The sequence below is a fragment of the Protopterus annectens genome, chromosome 11.part0 (genome assembly GCF_019279795.1).
Source record: "Protopterus annectens isolate FY-2018-M chromosome 11.part0, PAN1.0, whole genome shotgun sequence".
Classification (NCBI taxonomy): Eukaryota; Metazoa; Chordata; order Ceratodontiformes; family Protopteridae; genus Protopterus; species Protopterus annectens.
The window spans coordinates 667,101,477-667,119,095 of record NC_056745.1 but is presented as its reverse complement, the minus strand read 5'-3'; the positions used below and the strand labels follow the sequence as shown (position 1 = coordinate 667,119,095).

Here is a 17,619-nt window from a genome sequence, read left to right as displayed (position 1 = left end):
AAATGTAGATGTTAAGAGTGTATTCACTGTTGCAGTCATTACTCTTGGGTTATCCTGCTGGCAAGCTACCCTCAGTCGGCCAGAATTCCAAACTCTAGGTCCAGGGTCGGTTGCTATCGCCTCTTCCTTGATGTCAGTGCGCCAGGGGTATAAAAGATGCAGCCGACACCATTTTCTTCAGTTTTTCTTGCCCCAGATGTCAGGTGCCCCAAATAGGCAGGCTGAAAAATATACCAATAAGAAATGCATGCACAAAAATAACATTTCCTTCATCTACAAGCAAATGCACGAAAAAGGTTGTATAGGATACAGAAGTGCAGATAAGTCCCAGCAAAGAGAAGGGGGATGGTGGGTGGGTAACCTGGACTGCAATAGTGAATACACTAACATCTACATTTATGGTAGGTACACAACTGTACTATGTTCATCGTGTTTCACTGTTGCAGTCATTACTCTTGGGTAGAATCCCAAAGCTGAGGATGGGTGGCTGGGCTAAATAGGATTAGGAGAGGCTATGAGGCCCTGCAGAACTGCAGTGGCGAAGCCTGCACTGGACTTAGCGAGGCAAGTGGTAGTGCTTTGTAAAGTTGCGCACTGAACTCCACGTTGCAGCCTGTAAGATTTCTTTGGTGGGTACTCCTCTGAGGAAGGCTGCTGAAGTGGCTGCTGCTCTGGTGGAATGAGGCCTAATGCCCTTAGGCACTGATTTGCCATGTTGAAAATAGCAGAAATGGATGCAATGGCCTAGCCATTTAGAAATAGTCTGTTTTGAGATAGCCTTTCCTTGTGATCCTGCAGCATATGACACTAAAAGTTGCTCAGTCTTTCTGAAAGCTTTAGTTCTGTCCAAGTATAAGCGCAACTACCTGTGTATGTCCAAAGAAAGCAGAATTTTCTCACCCTTGTTCTGTGGATTTGGGTAAAAGGTAGGCAAGTGAATGGTTTGGTTGAGGGCCACACTGGACACCACCTTAGGCATAAATGTAGGGTTTGTCCTCAGAGAAACCCTGTCTGGATGAAAAATGATGAAAGATTCACAGCCATGAGTGCTTGTAACTCCGAGACTCGCCTTGCAGAGGTTATGGCTAGGAGCAGAGCTGTTTTCCAGGATAAGAATTTTATATCTGCTGTTGATGCTGGCTCGAAAGGAGGTAGTGTGAGTTTTTCCAAAACATAATTGAGGTCCCAGGCCGGAATTGGTGCTCTCCTTGGTGGCCTAATATTTTTGGCCCCTCTGAGGTACTGCCTTATTGAAGGATGAGAAAAGATAGGTGGTTCCGTATTGTAATGTGCAGAAATGGCAGAGGCATGAATCTTTATTGATGAGAAAGAAAGGCCTTTGTTCAGCATCTCAGTTAGGTATTGTAAAATCTGAGGAATATTTGGTACAGACGTGTCAATGCCTTGTTCATGGTTCCAAGCACAGAATCTCTTCCATTTTTCTGCATAAGATTTTCTGGTACTGGGCCTCCTGGCCTCCAAGATAACATCCATAATAGCTTTTGAAAGAGGAATGTTCTGAATGGCTACATTATCCGCCATGCTGCCAGATTTAAGGTCCTGAGTTGGCTGTGCAGGATCTGATTGTTTTGTTGGGTCAGCAAATGAGAAGTCTGAGGCAACATCCATGCTGGACCTAGAGACAAGCTCTTTAGGATTGGGTACCCGTGCTGGCGTGGCCAGTTTGGTGCAATCAGAATCATTTTTGGCTTCTCTTGTCTGACCTTTAGGAGTACTCTGGGAAGGAGAGGCAGTGGGGAAAAGCGCATACTGTTAGATTTTTCCAGCTGAATGATAGGGTGTCCACTTTCCATGCTTGCTTGTGGTAAATCCTTGTGCAAAGTCTCTGCAATTGACAGTTGTGAGGGGAGGCAAATAGATCTATGTCTGGGCATCCCCATTTCCTTATTATCATGCTGAAGACTTGTGGATCCAGTTTCCATTCGTGGGGATCCATGAGGTTTCTGCTTAGTCTGCCACAGTATTTGCTTTTCCTGGCAGGAATTCTGCTTGCAGGTGAACTTGAAAAGCCAATGCTGTGTCCCATAAGGTCATTGCTTGTCTAGAGGGGGTAGGAATGTGTACCTCCCTGCTTATGTACCACATGACCGTAGTGTTGTCTGTCTATCAGTAACTGTCCTGGATGAAGCAGGTCCTCAAAAGCTGTCAGGGCATTTTGAACAGCTAGCATCTCTTTCTGATTGATGTGGAGATACATCTGGTTTGCAGGCCATGTGCCCTGAATACATTTTCCTGCCATATGGGCCCCCCAGGCATAATCTGATGCATCCATTGTCAGTGTCTGTCTGGCTGTGGGTAAACTGAATGGCAGACCCTTGTGGTGACAGACTTCTGCCCACCATCGAAACTCCTGTTGTAGGCAGGGAATGAGGGAAATTACTGTCTCCAGGCTGTGGCAATGCTGAGTCCAAACACTTTTCAGATACCATTGTAGTTTCCTCATATGCAGTCTGGCATATGGAATTAGTAGAATGCAGGATGCCATGAAACCCAAGGCCTGCAAGATTTTCCTTGCAGATAAGTGGGTTTTTGTTGCCAATTTCTTGAAGTAAGTAGTCAGTTGTTTTTGCTGGTCTGGCGTGAGATAAGCCATCTGGGCAGTTGTATTTAAGCTTGCACCCAGGAATATTATCTCTTGAGAGGGCACTAGTTTTGATTTATTTTCGTTTACTGTGTACCCTAGGCCAATTAGTAACCTTTTTACAAACGCCAGATGCTTTAGAAGAGTGTCTGTTCTCTGCTTGAATTAGGCAGTCGTCCAAGTAGGGATACATTTGAATTCCTTTTTGTCTGCAAAATGCAATTACTGGTGCCAGGCATTTTCTAAAGACCCTAGGCGCAGTAGATAAGCCAAAGGGCAGTGCAGAAAATTGGTAATGCACTGAGCCAGCTATGAATCTGAGGTATCTTCTGCAAGACTGTCTGATTGGGACATGCAGGTATGCCTCTTAGTTCCAAAGTTACGAGCCAAGCCCTCTTGCCCAGCATGGGCAGTAGCTGCCGTAGAGTCAACATCTTGAATTTTGGAACTTCCAGAAACGTATTTAGTATAGACCGGTCCAGAATTGGTCTCCAGGATTTGTCCTTCCTGGGTACTAGGAAAAGTCTGGAGAAAAATCCTTGCCCCTGCTCTTGTTGTGGTATTTGTTGAATGGCCCTCATGTCCATGAGGGCTGTAATTTGTTTTTGTGCCTCTGCCCACTGATTGTGTGGCAGGTCTGGCATGCCCTTTGACCTTGATAGTGTGAAAATGGAACCTGTAGCCTTGGGACACTATGTTCAGGACCCATTTGTCTTGGGTAACCATTTGCCAATTTGATGAAAAACATGCTAGTTTTCCCCTCCAAGGGGGCTGTCAAAAGAAAACTGCTTGGAACTGGTAGAGGAAAGTCATTGGGACTGTTTCCTGTAAGGTTGTGATTTGTCTTCTCCGCTTTTGGAGGTAGGAGCACCCCATTGTTTAGGCCTGTACGGGCCTTGGGGCTGAGATCTGCCTCTGGGATGCCTGTATATGCCTCTTTGTGGTCTGTCTGAGACAGGAAAGGGCCAATTTTTAGAAGGCTAGTTCCTGCTAAACCTGGGTGGCTGTACCTGCAAGAAATCCTCGACTGTCTGCATGGATTTTGCTTTATCCTCCATTTTTTTCAACACCTCTTCTGCTTTAGTACCAAACAAAGTATGATGCTGTAATGGTGCATCTAATAATTTCGCTTTAACATGATCAGGCAGATTCTGTTCCTTTAACCAAGCATGCCTTCTAATAACAGAACCTGTAAAAGCGGCCCTGCAAGAGGCCTCCAGTGAATCATAACCACATTGCAAAGTATGCTTTCCCACTTGTTCAGTTGCATGCAATAAATCCTGCAATTCCTTGTTCTCTGAACATTCAGTATTTCTCAACATTTTCTGTTTAAGTAGTGACATTAAATATTGCTGATATTTAAGCATACGAAATTGACAATTTAAAGCCCTTGCAGCCAAGGTGGCAGAAGTGTAAACTTTTTTCCCCCATCTGTTTACAGCCCTAGAATCCCTATCAGAGGGGACAGGGTTTTTTGCAGTGGAAGCTTTAACCCCCTTGGGACCCTGAGATATAGTTTCTGGGTCAGCAGCAGGGTTTTTATATAAGAATTTATGAGAATCCGGGACCCCGTAGTATCTGTCTGGCTTAGCAGGTGCAGGGGGTAGAGAGTCAGGGGACAGACTGGACTCTGAAAATACATCTACAATGTCTAGAACAGGTGGAATAGCAAGGGGGTCTGTGCTGAGGAAGAAGAAAGTCTCTGAGCCTTTTCTTAGATTCAGAATAATCTTGGCTCTCCCAGTGGAAATGCTCCCTCATAGTATGCAGTGTTACCCCAAAAGAATAGTCCTCAGGAGGAGAGGCTGAAGGAATGGATTCTTCAGCATCAGCATCCTCATAGGGAAGCATGGAGAATCCTGTTCAGAAGAGGAATCAGAGGAAATAGATACCTGATCAGAAGAATCATACTAGTCTCTTGCCTAGGCCTCTTATCAGGAGGGGGATGGGAGCCCCTGATCAAAGTAATTAGGTCTTCGGCCATTTTGAGCATCTGTTTTTTAGGCATGGAAGTCTGAATAGGAGAATGCTGTACTTGTTTCTTTGTCTTTAGAGTTGCTTTAGTCTTTTCTTTGAAGCTGAAGATGGCTTAACATATATAGTTGTGTAGGTTTGAAGATGCCCTCAGAAGCCAATGCCTGCTCAGCGGCTCCGGACCCATCTGAGGGAGTGATTTCAGAGTGTCCAATACCTTGAGTTTCCAGAGGCCCAGTTGGTTCCACGTGGAAGTCAGTAGCGGCCTGTGGCTCTGAGGTAGCGGGCACCAGGGGCTGCGAAAGCGCCTCACTGAAAACCGGCGACTAGCCTAGAGGAGGCTTCGTCGGTTTTGGACCTCGGATGCCTATCATTGTCCTTGCGTTTTTTTGTAAACTCCGGTTGTCGGCTGTTCCAACGGCATTATATAATTAAATCTTCGGCTTCGATGCTTGATAGTGCGTTGGTTAAATCTATCACAAAACTGATAGCTAGCAACGTTGTGATCAAGGCCTAGGCAAGGAATACAGTAAGAGTGAAAATCCTTATGAGGCATTTGCTTCCCACAAGAAATAAATAACTTTTTCTGACATCGGTCTGGAGCAAGAAAAAAGTTTCCCCAACGGGGTACTTAGCTTTAATGAAGACTTCGGTTCTGAAATTCAGATTTGAAAATCTCAGGAGTCGGCCGACCAGCACTTGCGAACTTGCTTTTGCTTCAGGCACCGCGCGGCAAGAAAGACTGAAGAAAATGGCGTCTGCTGCATCTTTTATACCCTGGCGCAATGACGTCAGGGAAGAGGCGACAGCAACCGACACCGGACCTAGACTTTGGAATTCTGGCCGACTGAGGGTAGCCTGCCAGCAGGATAACCCAACAGTGAAACACGATGATCACTAATGCAGAACTAAAACCAAAACTGAATTCTCTCAAATTTATAACACCTGTTAATCAGTTCTGATACAAATATGTTATGTTCAACGAAAGTATGCATACCCAGTTCAAAACTGTTGCACTTTTTCAAATTGTACTTGCATACACATATAATTTTTTTTTTTTGGAAAAATTAGTATAAAAGTCTAGAAATGGTGGTGATGTTATATGATAATCTAACCTGAATAGAGAGCTACATGTATTCAGTGTGCAGCTTCCCTCTTGAAATAATCAAGACTTCTCATTCTAGCTTTTTTCTTCATTGAAAATTTTATTTTATGCCATTCACATTCATACAAAAACTAGTATTCATACTGGCACTCAACAGGTTTAAAGCTAACAGATACTGCTGGGCATGAAATCAGACCATCACAAGATGCATGCACAAAGGAATACCCTAACATACCTATGAGCAACTTTGCAGTATTAGCATTTCAACATCATACCTTTAGAATGTAGGATAAAACTGAAATACATGGCAAACCCCACAGAGACAGAAGGTAGCCTATACAAAGAAATCCCAGCAAAGAACTAAACTAGAGAACCAAACATTTTGAAGCAGGAATTCTAGCCACTGCACCAGTGTCCATATTCTCATTTCCCCTGTATACTATATTAAACTGGACCCAGGCATAGTAAGTAACCTTACTAGTGATAACGGGGATTTTGTACATGGCTTCCACATTTTGCTTAAATCACTGGTACTTGGCTGGGACCATAGTGCTTATGGACAATGTGCACTTATGATGTTAAGTTAATTCAAACTGGTAATGAACTGATTGCATACTGGGGTCTCTATGCACTTTGTATGGCATGCCCATGCATCTTAAAACCAGTTCATGGTGATTATGGCAGAATGCACAGTTGTGGCTCATTTGATTTTCTTCCACCTTTGAAGACTATAGCACTTCTGTGAATACGTGTATTTCTGTGCATTTCTGCGCACTGCTGACTTCATTCCTGGGCAGTTTCTTATGATTTTATATATTCCTGGCAAACAAATTAAGCATTTTACAAATGCAAAATATCTTCTTTCAAGAGATGTTTCATTTCCTTTCTTGGTTAAAACTTGATACGTTGGTGATCAACACTCAGAAGTGGGATCCCTAACTACTGAACTGACAACAAAAGTGACAATTTTACCTCTCCATTTCTCTTAAATTATTTTTGCCATGAAAGGGGAAGTCCACTTTCCTATAGTGTTGGGGACTGTGCTCCTCATACTGCTGGCTACTTTAACAAAGTAACTTGGACACTGCTTATCCTGCAGAAAGTTGATTTCTCCGAAACAACGGCAATATATTTAAACAAAGGAAAACAAATCCTACATTTATAGTATGTTACTGTTAGTCAAAAAGGCAGCAACACCACAAAAGTTCCAGAGGACTAAGTGCCTTTCACAAAATTGAGTAAATCCAAAAGCAAATAAAGGAAGACACAGGGACGGGTAAATAGACTTAATATGAAGTAAGCGCTTTCACTTCCGAATTGACGCTTCCTAAGACTTACTAAAAAACAGTCAATACATCTAAGTACCAGTCTATTCTTTCAAATTATCCAGTCACAGAACTACATCCATTAAATAGTAGCTAATCAACATATACATAGAGAATCTTAAAGTTAAACATCTCATATAAAACTCCTATGAATACATTAAAAACATTACTAAAAAAAGTACAGTTGTGTACCTACCATAAATGTAGATGTTGAGTGTATTCACTGTTGCAGTCCTGCGGTTAGCCTGCCAGCAGGATAACCCAAGTGTAAGGACTGCAACAGTGAAAAACGAACATCTTGCACATACATTTTAAAAACAAATGCAAAAAATACATTCAGAAAAAAGATAAAAATAAAAACGTATGTCAAAAAGGGAGGGACCTATAACTTTAGCCTGCTTATTTAACGGCCTATCAAAAATGGTTTCAATGAGATTCTTTCAGGCCGAAATATCTTACAGTCTGAAGCCTAATAATCCACTTTGGGGAATATTAAGAACATCACGGAAAAAATGGAGACAATCAGATACTTCTAAAGGCCAACTCCAACACTATAAACTTAAACTTGCGTGATGACCCGTTCTCACAGACATGCCTAGCCAGGGCATTACTTGCATCTTCCTTAATAGCATAAATATGCTCTTGTATGCGTTCTCTTAAAGTCCTGTTGGTTTTCCCAACATAAAATGCTGGACACTTACTGCAGGATGCCAAATAAATTAAATCTCTAGTCCTGTAATCTGCATTCCGACGAAACGCATACAATTTCCCGGTAGTTGGATGAATGAATTGGTATTACCTACATAGGAGCAAAAATTGCATCTGTTACATCCAAATGTACCAGGCCATTGCCAGACAAGATAATCACGAATGATTATTCCTTACACTAGGAACAATGTAGAGATACGAGATGTCATTTTTAAGAATTGGAAAATCCTGATGGGAGATGATGAGCTTAAGCAACTTGTTGGGGAGAAACCCAGGTTTGCCTATAAAAATAACAAATCTGTGAAATGACTGTTATGAGAAAACTAATTAAAATAAGTTTGGTGTGACATCACACAAGATTGGTACATTTGGATGTAAGAGATGCAATTTTTGCTCCTACATAGGTAATAACAATACATTCATTCATCCAACTACCGGGAAATTGTACGAGTTTCATAGGTATGCAGATTGCAGGACTAGAGATTTAATTTATTTGGCATCCTGCAGTAAGTGTCCAGCGTTTTATGTTGGGAAAACCAACAAGACCTTAAGAGAACACATACAAGAACATATTTATGCTATTAATAAAGAAGATATGACTAATGCCCTGGCTAGCCAGGTCTAGGAGAATGGGTCAACACGCAAGTTTGCTTATAGTGCTAGAGTTAAGCCTTTAGAAGTCTCCAATTGGGGAATATTAAGATCATGCAGAAAATGGAGACAAAGTGGATTATTAGGTTTCAGGCTTACAGATATTTCGGCCTGAATGATAGAATTTCACTGAAACCATTTTTGATAGCCAGGCCATTAAATAAGTAGGCTAAAGTTATAGGTTCCTCCCTTTTTGACATGTTTTTGTTTTTTATATCTTTTTTCTGAATGTATTTTTTGCATTTGTTTTTTTTTTTTAATTTATGCGCAAGTTTTTTTAGTAATGTTTTTAAAGTATTCATAGTTTTATATGAAATGTTTAACTAAGATTCTCTATGTACATTTTGATTAATTACATTCGGTGGTGGTGCTGCGGTAGCATTGTCGCCTCACAGACATTGCCCGTTCGATTCTCAACTAGAGCGTCTTCTGTGTGGCGACATGCGTGAATGGGCGTTCCTTCGCTGAAGGTTGTGCATTAGGCCCGGCAAGCCAGCACATAATCTACTGCCAATCATTAGCAGACCAGAGTTCTGCTGTGGCGACCCCTAACCGGGAAAAGCCGAAAGACAACTATTTAATTGATGTAGTTCTGTGCTTGGATGATTTGAAACAGACTGGTATTTAGATAGATGCATTGACTGTGTCTTTTTAGAGAGTATGAGGAAGCATCGATTTGGACATGAAAACGTTTACTTCATATTAAACTTTTTTAGCTGTGCCTGTGCCTTCCTTTATTTGCTTTTGGTTAGTCAAAAAGGGCTTTCAGTTATGCCTGGAAGCCATTTCAACATTAGATATTTACTGGACTCTAAAGTGTTCCAAGATGACTAGACAGTTATTTATACCACAGAGCCATTGTGAAACATCGGCATTAACAATAGTATATAGCTACTCCATGACAAAAGAGGGAGCTTCCTCACTTGCAAGCTATTACAGAGCACAATCAGAAGTTAGAGAGTTGAGGATCAGCCACAAATGCTGTGCACACATTCATTTAAATGAGTAAGGCTGATTGTGTGGCTTCTTAAATTTCCTTTAGTTGTTGGAACGGCAACTCAGAGCTAAAGCTTCTTGCAACATTTCTGTATTTTAATGACTTAGCCGTTGTCCTCAAATTTAGGTCTAGGTGAACATTAATCTGGGCATTTCTAGGGGCACCAAATGAGCTAGTTATGGCTCTGAGCATTAAACTTCTGCAATGTTACTACACGGTCTTACAAACTGGCCCAATACTTATGAGATACAGAGAAGCACAATGTCTTAACATACACATAAGGACAATATGAAGTGGATCTTTGCCTTTTACAATTTTATCTTACAGACAGTATCAATAGACCTCCATTAAGTTTTATATCAATGCTCAGAAATAGACTGTTTCACAACTTGCATGCAAGCTACTGCAACCACACAAGGCATCTGGACAGACTAAGAGTAATTTTCTGGGTTTGGGGGAGATGAAAAGTACAATGGTCTACTGTGCATTTCAATGACCTTACCATGTTGCAGCAATAATTTAACAGATACCCACACAATCCTTCCTCAGGGCAATACCTATTGCTTCACACATGAAAGCCATTGTCTAGGGTAAAACATATACTCTTAACTGCCACATGGATGCATATAGAAACAGTACATGCTGACACGTCTAAATGAGCTTTTTATTTGCATCATGTCCACTGTCTGCACAAACATGCCCCAGCTTCCTGAGACTCTGTATAGGATAATACTTGTACAAGAGAATTAAAGTGACGTATTGAGACTAACAAACCCATACACAGCATACATAGCTATGTCCCTGATCGTACAATGTTAATATCTGGTTGGGTCAATGTTAATATTTGGTTCAACATTTTGAGGAAACTACAGACAAGTTTATACTTCAGACTGTTTTTGTACTATTAACCTAGTGTCTCAAATTTAAAGTGTTGAATTCAATACAGTGAAGAAAATTGCTGTACTAAAATCTTAATGTGCATCTTCACGGATAAGGGTACATTTTTGGGATACATGCTTTAATGTAAAGGTATATCATTCAAAATTATGAACATTTAAACTGCATGAACCAAAGTGCATCTTTTGTTCTCTTCACGTCTTCTGTCAAGTGAATAGCCAGGCCCCTGCATTCTTGAGGTCCACGGCCAGAACTTGGGAGTGGATCCTTTAAAGCTAATGGTTTGGATGGAAGGCAGACAATACTTAAAAAGGCATGCACTTCAGTATAGCACACAGTATGCTTGTCTGCTGGGGGTGCAAGTATCCTAAATAGCTGAATCTATCCAACATTTTATTCACTAAGCAGCCAAATGGACAAATTATTGTAGGCTGCAGTGGTGTGTTTGGTTTTATTTTACACAACAGCTGCAGCTTTTACCATAATTCTGCAAAACGTTACAATTTAATGTGATCACCTAAAAGATTTTTTCTAAGAACTTGGTCCTAATCATATAAATCGCTCGGTGTTTGCCCAACAATTACACAACTACTCATGGCTGTGTCATACTATTACTTCTCTGAAGGAGAGGTGCTACAAACAACAGCTATAAACACTTAGTATTGATTTAACAAAGCTAGGATAAGACTTTACCTTTTCGACTGTCCAGCCAGACATCAAACTCTACATTACGATAAATCTCTGGATCAAGAGCCTTCAATACTTTATAAGGAAACGGCATCTTTGATGGCCCTTCAGAAAGCTAAAACATCAGACATTGTTTAATTCTACTGTAAACTAATATATGTAGATAAAGTCTACTGTTAAGATTGCAAAAATAATGACAATGTAAAAAATTACAATCAATCTTTTAATATTTTATGTTTCTGGCCTGGGTCTTCTCTAAGTCAGTTCACCTAGTTATCTAACGAAGAGAGAGGAGAAAAAAAATAACTTCACAAACTACAAAAACATCTGCATAAAAAACAAAGCAGTAGTTTATTTCTCGAAGTCCGAATGTGCTTAGTGTGAAGAAACAGTCTGTACATATATTTCAGAGCTGTAGACAACATTATTTGACTTTTAAGCTTTGAGAGGCTCTAACTACAAAGACGTATACTTGCATGTCAGTGACGGTGTTTAAAAAAATCCAGACTTTCAATTACTATTTCTCCCCATCAGTATGATAGGATTAGCAATCTAATGCAACAGTAATCTATCTGGCTTAAATAAAAATCCTAAAGCTTTCCACCATAGCAAAGTTTTTAAAATGGTAACATTTCCAAAACACCTTTCTAACCATTTTGTTTAGCAGCAAACTACAGAAACTGAAAACTTAAAAGATATGGTATGTACTCCTGTAGTAAATTTAAGATATGAACACATCAAAGACTACACTAAGCAGTTGTTGTCTTTCGGCTTTTCCCGGTTAGGGGTCACTACAGCGGAACTCCGGTCCGCTAATGATTGGCAGTAGATTTTCACGAACACCGAGGTGCCAGCTCGACGTTCAACCTTTAACAAAGGCACGCCCATTTACGCATGTCTTTCGAATGCCCACCCAACCGCTGGGATGACATGCAGACTCCACACAGAAGGCACTCCCCACACTCCAGCCGAGAATCTAACGGGAGAACCTCTTGCTGTGAGGCAACAACGCTACCGCTGCACCACCGCGGAAGTCACTAAGCAGTAATGAATAAAAATGCAGCTATAATCTTATCACCTGTGATACTAAATTACTTATATTGGCTATTTATGCTTTACTTTCTGATATTCAAAAAAATAAACCTTGCAGACAGTGCATTAAACTCTTAGGGTCCATTTTTCCCAGTTCACTTATTTTATACACTACCTTACAGTGAAGTCAGGACAAAGTTTTTGAAATGTCTTTAAAACTTAAAACCAGTGCAGATGGTGACAAATGGCCATTTCACAAAGCTAAACATGGACTTACTCTACAACATGCAGCAAGTTTACTCTAAAAGGCTCCAGGCTGCTTCAGTGAAGATCAGAGATGAAGGCTTTGTTTTTAATCCCATACATCTTCACAAATTATTCAACACTACATACGAGAAAGACACAGTCTGATGCTGATTCAATGTAAAATACTTATTGGAAAGTACCCAGCATAAAATTAGACATTCTTCAGAATGGCAATATATAGAAAAATAAAAATATTCTGGAGCTAATACAAGATAAAACAGTCATTTGTCATATTAAACTCGATATATGAAAACGTAATCTCAGCATACGGACTAGTGCTGGCCTTAGTCAACAAAACATTATCAGGAGATGCCCATTTAATGAACCAAGACAAATGCCCCTCTCACAAAACTGAATAGTTTATGCCAGTGGCACATGGAGGTCCATATGAAGACAGCACCATCCAGTGCCAAGTCTCTCTCTGCTTCTGTAATGTGTCCCATTGAGGATCATCGCCAGCTCTGTTGGCTGCTTCAGTCTCTTTCACTGGACTACTGCAGGTGTGTTCAACATCTAAGATGCTTATCTTGCTCAGCTGCCATCAGTTCCACACCCCTCAGTTGATACTGCATACAAAAAATGCTGCAGTCAAATGTGCTGCTATGTATCTGCTTACAGTGAATCTCAACCACCATCTTGTTCACACTTCTGAAATCCTTCAGAAAGCTCTTTAGAACATCTTCCATGTCAGCATCCATACTTGAAGCACCAAACAAGCTGAACCTGCTTTCTAGTCCCTCAGCTATCAGACAAATGCACACAGTGCCTCTAGACCCAAGGAAAACTCCCGCAGTGCTCAATTTTTCTCTAATTCCTAAAACTGCCCCTCTCATCACATTCCTGTCTGTCGTATCATTCACCCTTCCAGACATCCAAATAAAAGTTTACCCACCTTCTCACCCCTCCAATTGTCCTATCCTTCTTCAGAGTGGGATCAAATTTAAAGCCTTGATAAAGTCAAGGCACTCTCCATCTTCTGGTACTGTCTCAAGTGCAACTTTAACACGGTCCTAAAATCGGATCAACTCTGACAAAGCTTTTTTTGGCCAACAACCCATAATGAATTCTGTCCTGGAGACTGCTGTCCTCTAGAAGCGCTACCAGCATTCAGCTCAGGATTCTCCTGCAACCTTCCCACCTTATCACTATTAACAAGCCTGTATTTCCAAGGACTTTGTTTCTTCCCTGTAAAAGGACACCAAGGTTTGGTATGTTATTTGCTCCATTAGGTAACGAAACTTATCCTTAACCACCTCCCTCAAGCACAGTGTAATTTGGTCTTTAAAATTCCAACTACTTTAAACTTTTGCCCTTGAACCACTCTAAACCATAAGACAAGACAAGTCCATTGAGGGCCAACAGTCCCTTAGTCTGAACATCCATGACACTTCATGCATTTGTTAGGGATCATTTCAAGGACTCTCTCCCTTTAGTATGTTTCAGATAGATTCCCAAGATTCCCAAGACCTCATTCATCTCTGGCTTCCTTTACTACCCTGGAGCTTAAAATCTCCCAGTTTGTTCATTCCAGATTCAGATTCCCAGCAATTATTCTCCTCCTCTAGCCCTACTCTTATTCTTGCATCATTTCTCATATTCAAGAGAAAATAAAAATAAAATACGGTATACATAAAAATCCACTGTAAAAAACAAAACTATAAGGCACAGAGAAACAGCCAAGTGCATAAAAAAAACAGTAATAGTTATTAAACTGCATTTGCATGCACTTGGCTGTGTCTTGGTGCCTTCTATATATTTTTTTTAATAGTGTAATGGTTATTTGGCACCGTTTATTCCTTGGGGGTTTTGTTTTTTGTACACATGAAAATCCACCCAAGGTTTATCCAGCACAGTTAGGCCACTATGACCAGAAATTAATGTAATCACAACTCATTGAAGCATTCAAGGACATTGCTGTAACTTGGAAACTGATCGCAAGTTCAACACACTGCTATGGAAGACTCATACAATAATGCTGTACTGTGCAAGGAACACCTCTGAATATGAAAATACATAGGTCATTACCCTTAAGGCAGATCACACCATCAGAAAAAGGTGGGGTGATTCCAACAGAAAACCTGGGTAGAGAAAATGCTTAAGAATGCCACTTTACACATGCATTTGATTGTAAGTGTGATTTAACAGGTAGCACAGACAGTACCCGGAATGCCCAAAGTAGCGTAAATCAGTGTCTTGAGGTCAGACAGTTCATACAAACCGCACCCCAGTAATGATTACTTCAGTATTACAGTAATGTAATGCACTTACTATACATAATGATTGAGCCTTTCACCCTGGTCTGTCCAATATAAACAACTGATGAAATAGACACTTGTCAGATTTGACTCTACATTACCAGTGCTCAGTCCTTATCCCCTTTAATAACCCCCCACCGGATGCCAGTCTAAGTCTGCAGCCTACCTCAAAGAACTGTTTAAGAATGACAGAAGGGAAGAACAGCTTCAAAAAAGCCTTTCCAGCCTTCAAGAGAATTTGAAAGGGAGACTATGGGAAATATGTCTTATCAGATAAAACAGGATGAAAGGAACTGACATGACTTCAGAACCCAATTCATTCAAGCTGTCTGAACAGACTGATGGATCAGAATTCCAAACTATCTACTAACCTGGGTGGCATCACAATTTGATGTTTTGAGAACTGTGGACTCAAAAGAAGCCCTAAATCTAGATATTATATCCATCTTCCAATGTTTGGCAGAGGTATGCAACACAAAGTTTTTCCTGCAGAAATTTAACTTGCACAGGAGTTTTTAAAAAAAGGCTGCGGAAGACATTATGTATCTGGTGAAGAGAGAATTGACTGGCAATGACCCAAGACATGAATAGACAAATGAAAGTGTCAAAAAGCCATCTGGACTAGTCTTAGAAACTTTATTCATAGCTTATTTTGAGTAAAAAAAGAAACCAAACGTTTCTTTTCTGAAGGATTTATTTCTGTGAAGACAGAATTTCAACTGTCTGTGCACTTCTAGGGTATGAAGTACTCTACCCTAATGGTATGTTTTTTTTTTTTTTTAAAAAAGGTAAATATGTAAGGCTGTCTCATATTAGTTTCTGAAGCAACTTCAGGAATGAAGGGTTAAGTCCAGAAGGAAACCATGCCCTTATAAAATATCAGATAAAGAACAGCGGAAGTCAAGGCATGTAAATCATATTATTCTAGCAGAAGTTGCTGCCACCAAAAGTAAGACTTTCCAGGACAGGAATTTCAACTCTACAAGAAGCTGTCTTCAAAGGGATTTTTCATTAAGGCTTCTAAATCAAGTTTATGTTCCAAGGACTGAATGGTTCTTTCACTACTGGGAGTAGAAGAAAAATATTTTAAAAATCCTTAAATAAATTTATGACATGCTATGGAATGGCAATCCAAGCCATTCTGATAGCTGGATAAAGTAGTCAGCTCAACACTAACAGTTGTGTAACTACAACCAAACTTCATAACTGAGAAAAACTGCAGACTTTTAGGAACATATGATGAAAAGGCATCAATTTGCCCAGCTGACAATGTAGAAAAACATTTCCATTTACTTTAATATACTCTTCAGGGGGATACTTTGATGTAGAAAGTATGTAAAGGAAATAGAGATAAACAAATCCTTGACCATTGGAGGGATGTGGAGAAACAAAATAGTTAATGAGGGGGGTAAATTCAGATGAGGCTGTCTGAAAGGGTGAGAAGATCCATACAAGGATCTAGAAGCCATGTGTGCTTCATTAGATGATACTTTAACAAGAGAAACCAAACATGCCATGGCTGGAATGGGACAATGAGGACCACCATGGCTTAGAAAGCTGCAGCTTTCTCTAAAAATCTGACATTAAGGGAATTGGTGGAAGAGCATAAAGTCCAGCAGGCCACTGCCTGACTAGATCTCATCTTGGGGACTGTTCCTCCAGAGGGATCAGGGCAAAGAAGCTGCAGCACTGTGTTCATTGGGGATGCAAATAAACTGTATCAAAGCTGACCCCAGCAGCTGGACACAGGAGAAGCTACCAATCATTTGCCTTCAGACAAGGCAAAAATCAAAGGAGGCATTTAATGTGATGGTTGTGGTCACAAAGGTCCAATACTGGCCAGAGGTCCTTGTTTTTTTAGAACTAGAGTTTTGAACAGATTCTTGACCCCCCTCTGGTCTGGTGGGACCTCTTGGATGGGACTGTTTTTCTTTTAATCAAATTTCCCTATTGGCCACTTTTTATTGGCAGGACTATACATCTGGAAGTGGTGTAAAGACTGAGTGGGAGGGAAAAGGGAATTACACAGCCTCAGTTTCCCAAATGATGGCTATTAAGGCAGATAAGTGGATGGATGAATCTGACCCAGAATGCCTCCAGAGGGGAAGCATCTGGCAAACCTCTGGGGACAGTGGAATGCTTAGAGAGAGACCCCTGTATTACTGGCCCTGTGAACCACCTTGACCTCTGGGTATATGTCCTTTAAAAGGACCACCTCTGCCATTAACACCACTGTCAAACTGCTGGGATTTTCTAAATTAAAAGGATTTAAATCTCTTCCTACTTAAGGATTTCTGAGAAGAGCTCTATGGCAGACTGTTTTCCCTTGCTGTTCACAATTCAGCATTTTTTCTTTCTTGTAAGGTCCAAATAAGGATGTGCCACTTTAGTGGCATGCATGAAAGATGCTATTAAGTTATTTGCACAGTCTCACAAGTGGAGCCAGACATGGCTTATACCATATGTCCCCACAACATCAGCCACCCTACTGTAGCATTAGGCAAGAAGAGCATGAAGAGGTTGGTGATGTTCAACAGTATCCACAGTGGTATTCCAACTGTATTTGAAATTCTGGTGTGGGTGGCTTCCTTACAGGATAAAACCAGTTATGTTACTAAATCTTTTTAGGAACTTTTCATGGAAATGCCACATTTCAATGCTCTCAAGGCAGAAGTACCAGAGAGAAGTCCAATCCCCATTCTGTCCAACTTAGACTCGTAGCTGGGCAGATGGACAGCAGCTGCATCACACGGCTCTGTTTTAAAGCCAGCTATTAAGACAGAATTACATCAGACACTAAAGGAACCACAAAGCCTTCTACAGTTATATCAAGAATCTCCACGGCAATACACAGGTATGCTCTGAGTTACTACACAATGGTCCCTCCTATACTGAGCCAACAGAATGCCAACATACTGGCTGACAGATTCAGTGCCAACTTTACCCCTCACTCCCCCCCCCAAAGGGCCAATCACAATACCAAACGAATGCCAGGCACCCAGCATTACTGCAGCACAGGTTAAAGCTGCACTGTCCAAGGCCAAGAATACAGCTTCCATGGTACCCGACAATATCCCTGG

General features: G+C 40.8%; 1 protein-coding gene across 1 annotated transcript in view; it reads right to left on the bottom strand.

The window, feature by feature from the left end:
- The window catches only part of LOC122814982 (putative bifunctional UDP-N-acetylglucosamine transferase and deubiquitinase ALG13), an 895,852-nt gene that overhangs the window by 107,201 nt on the left and 771,032 nt on the right, over window positions 1-17,619 (bottom strand). The window contains exon 5 of the mRNA XM_044087237.1: window positions 10,953-11,061. Within this exon, the coding sequence (XP_043943172.1) occupies window positions 10,953-11,061 (109 nt within the window). The remainder of the gene's footprint in view (window positions 1-10,952; window positions 11,062-17,619) is intronic.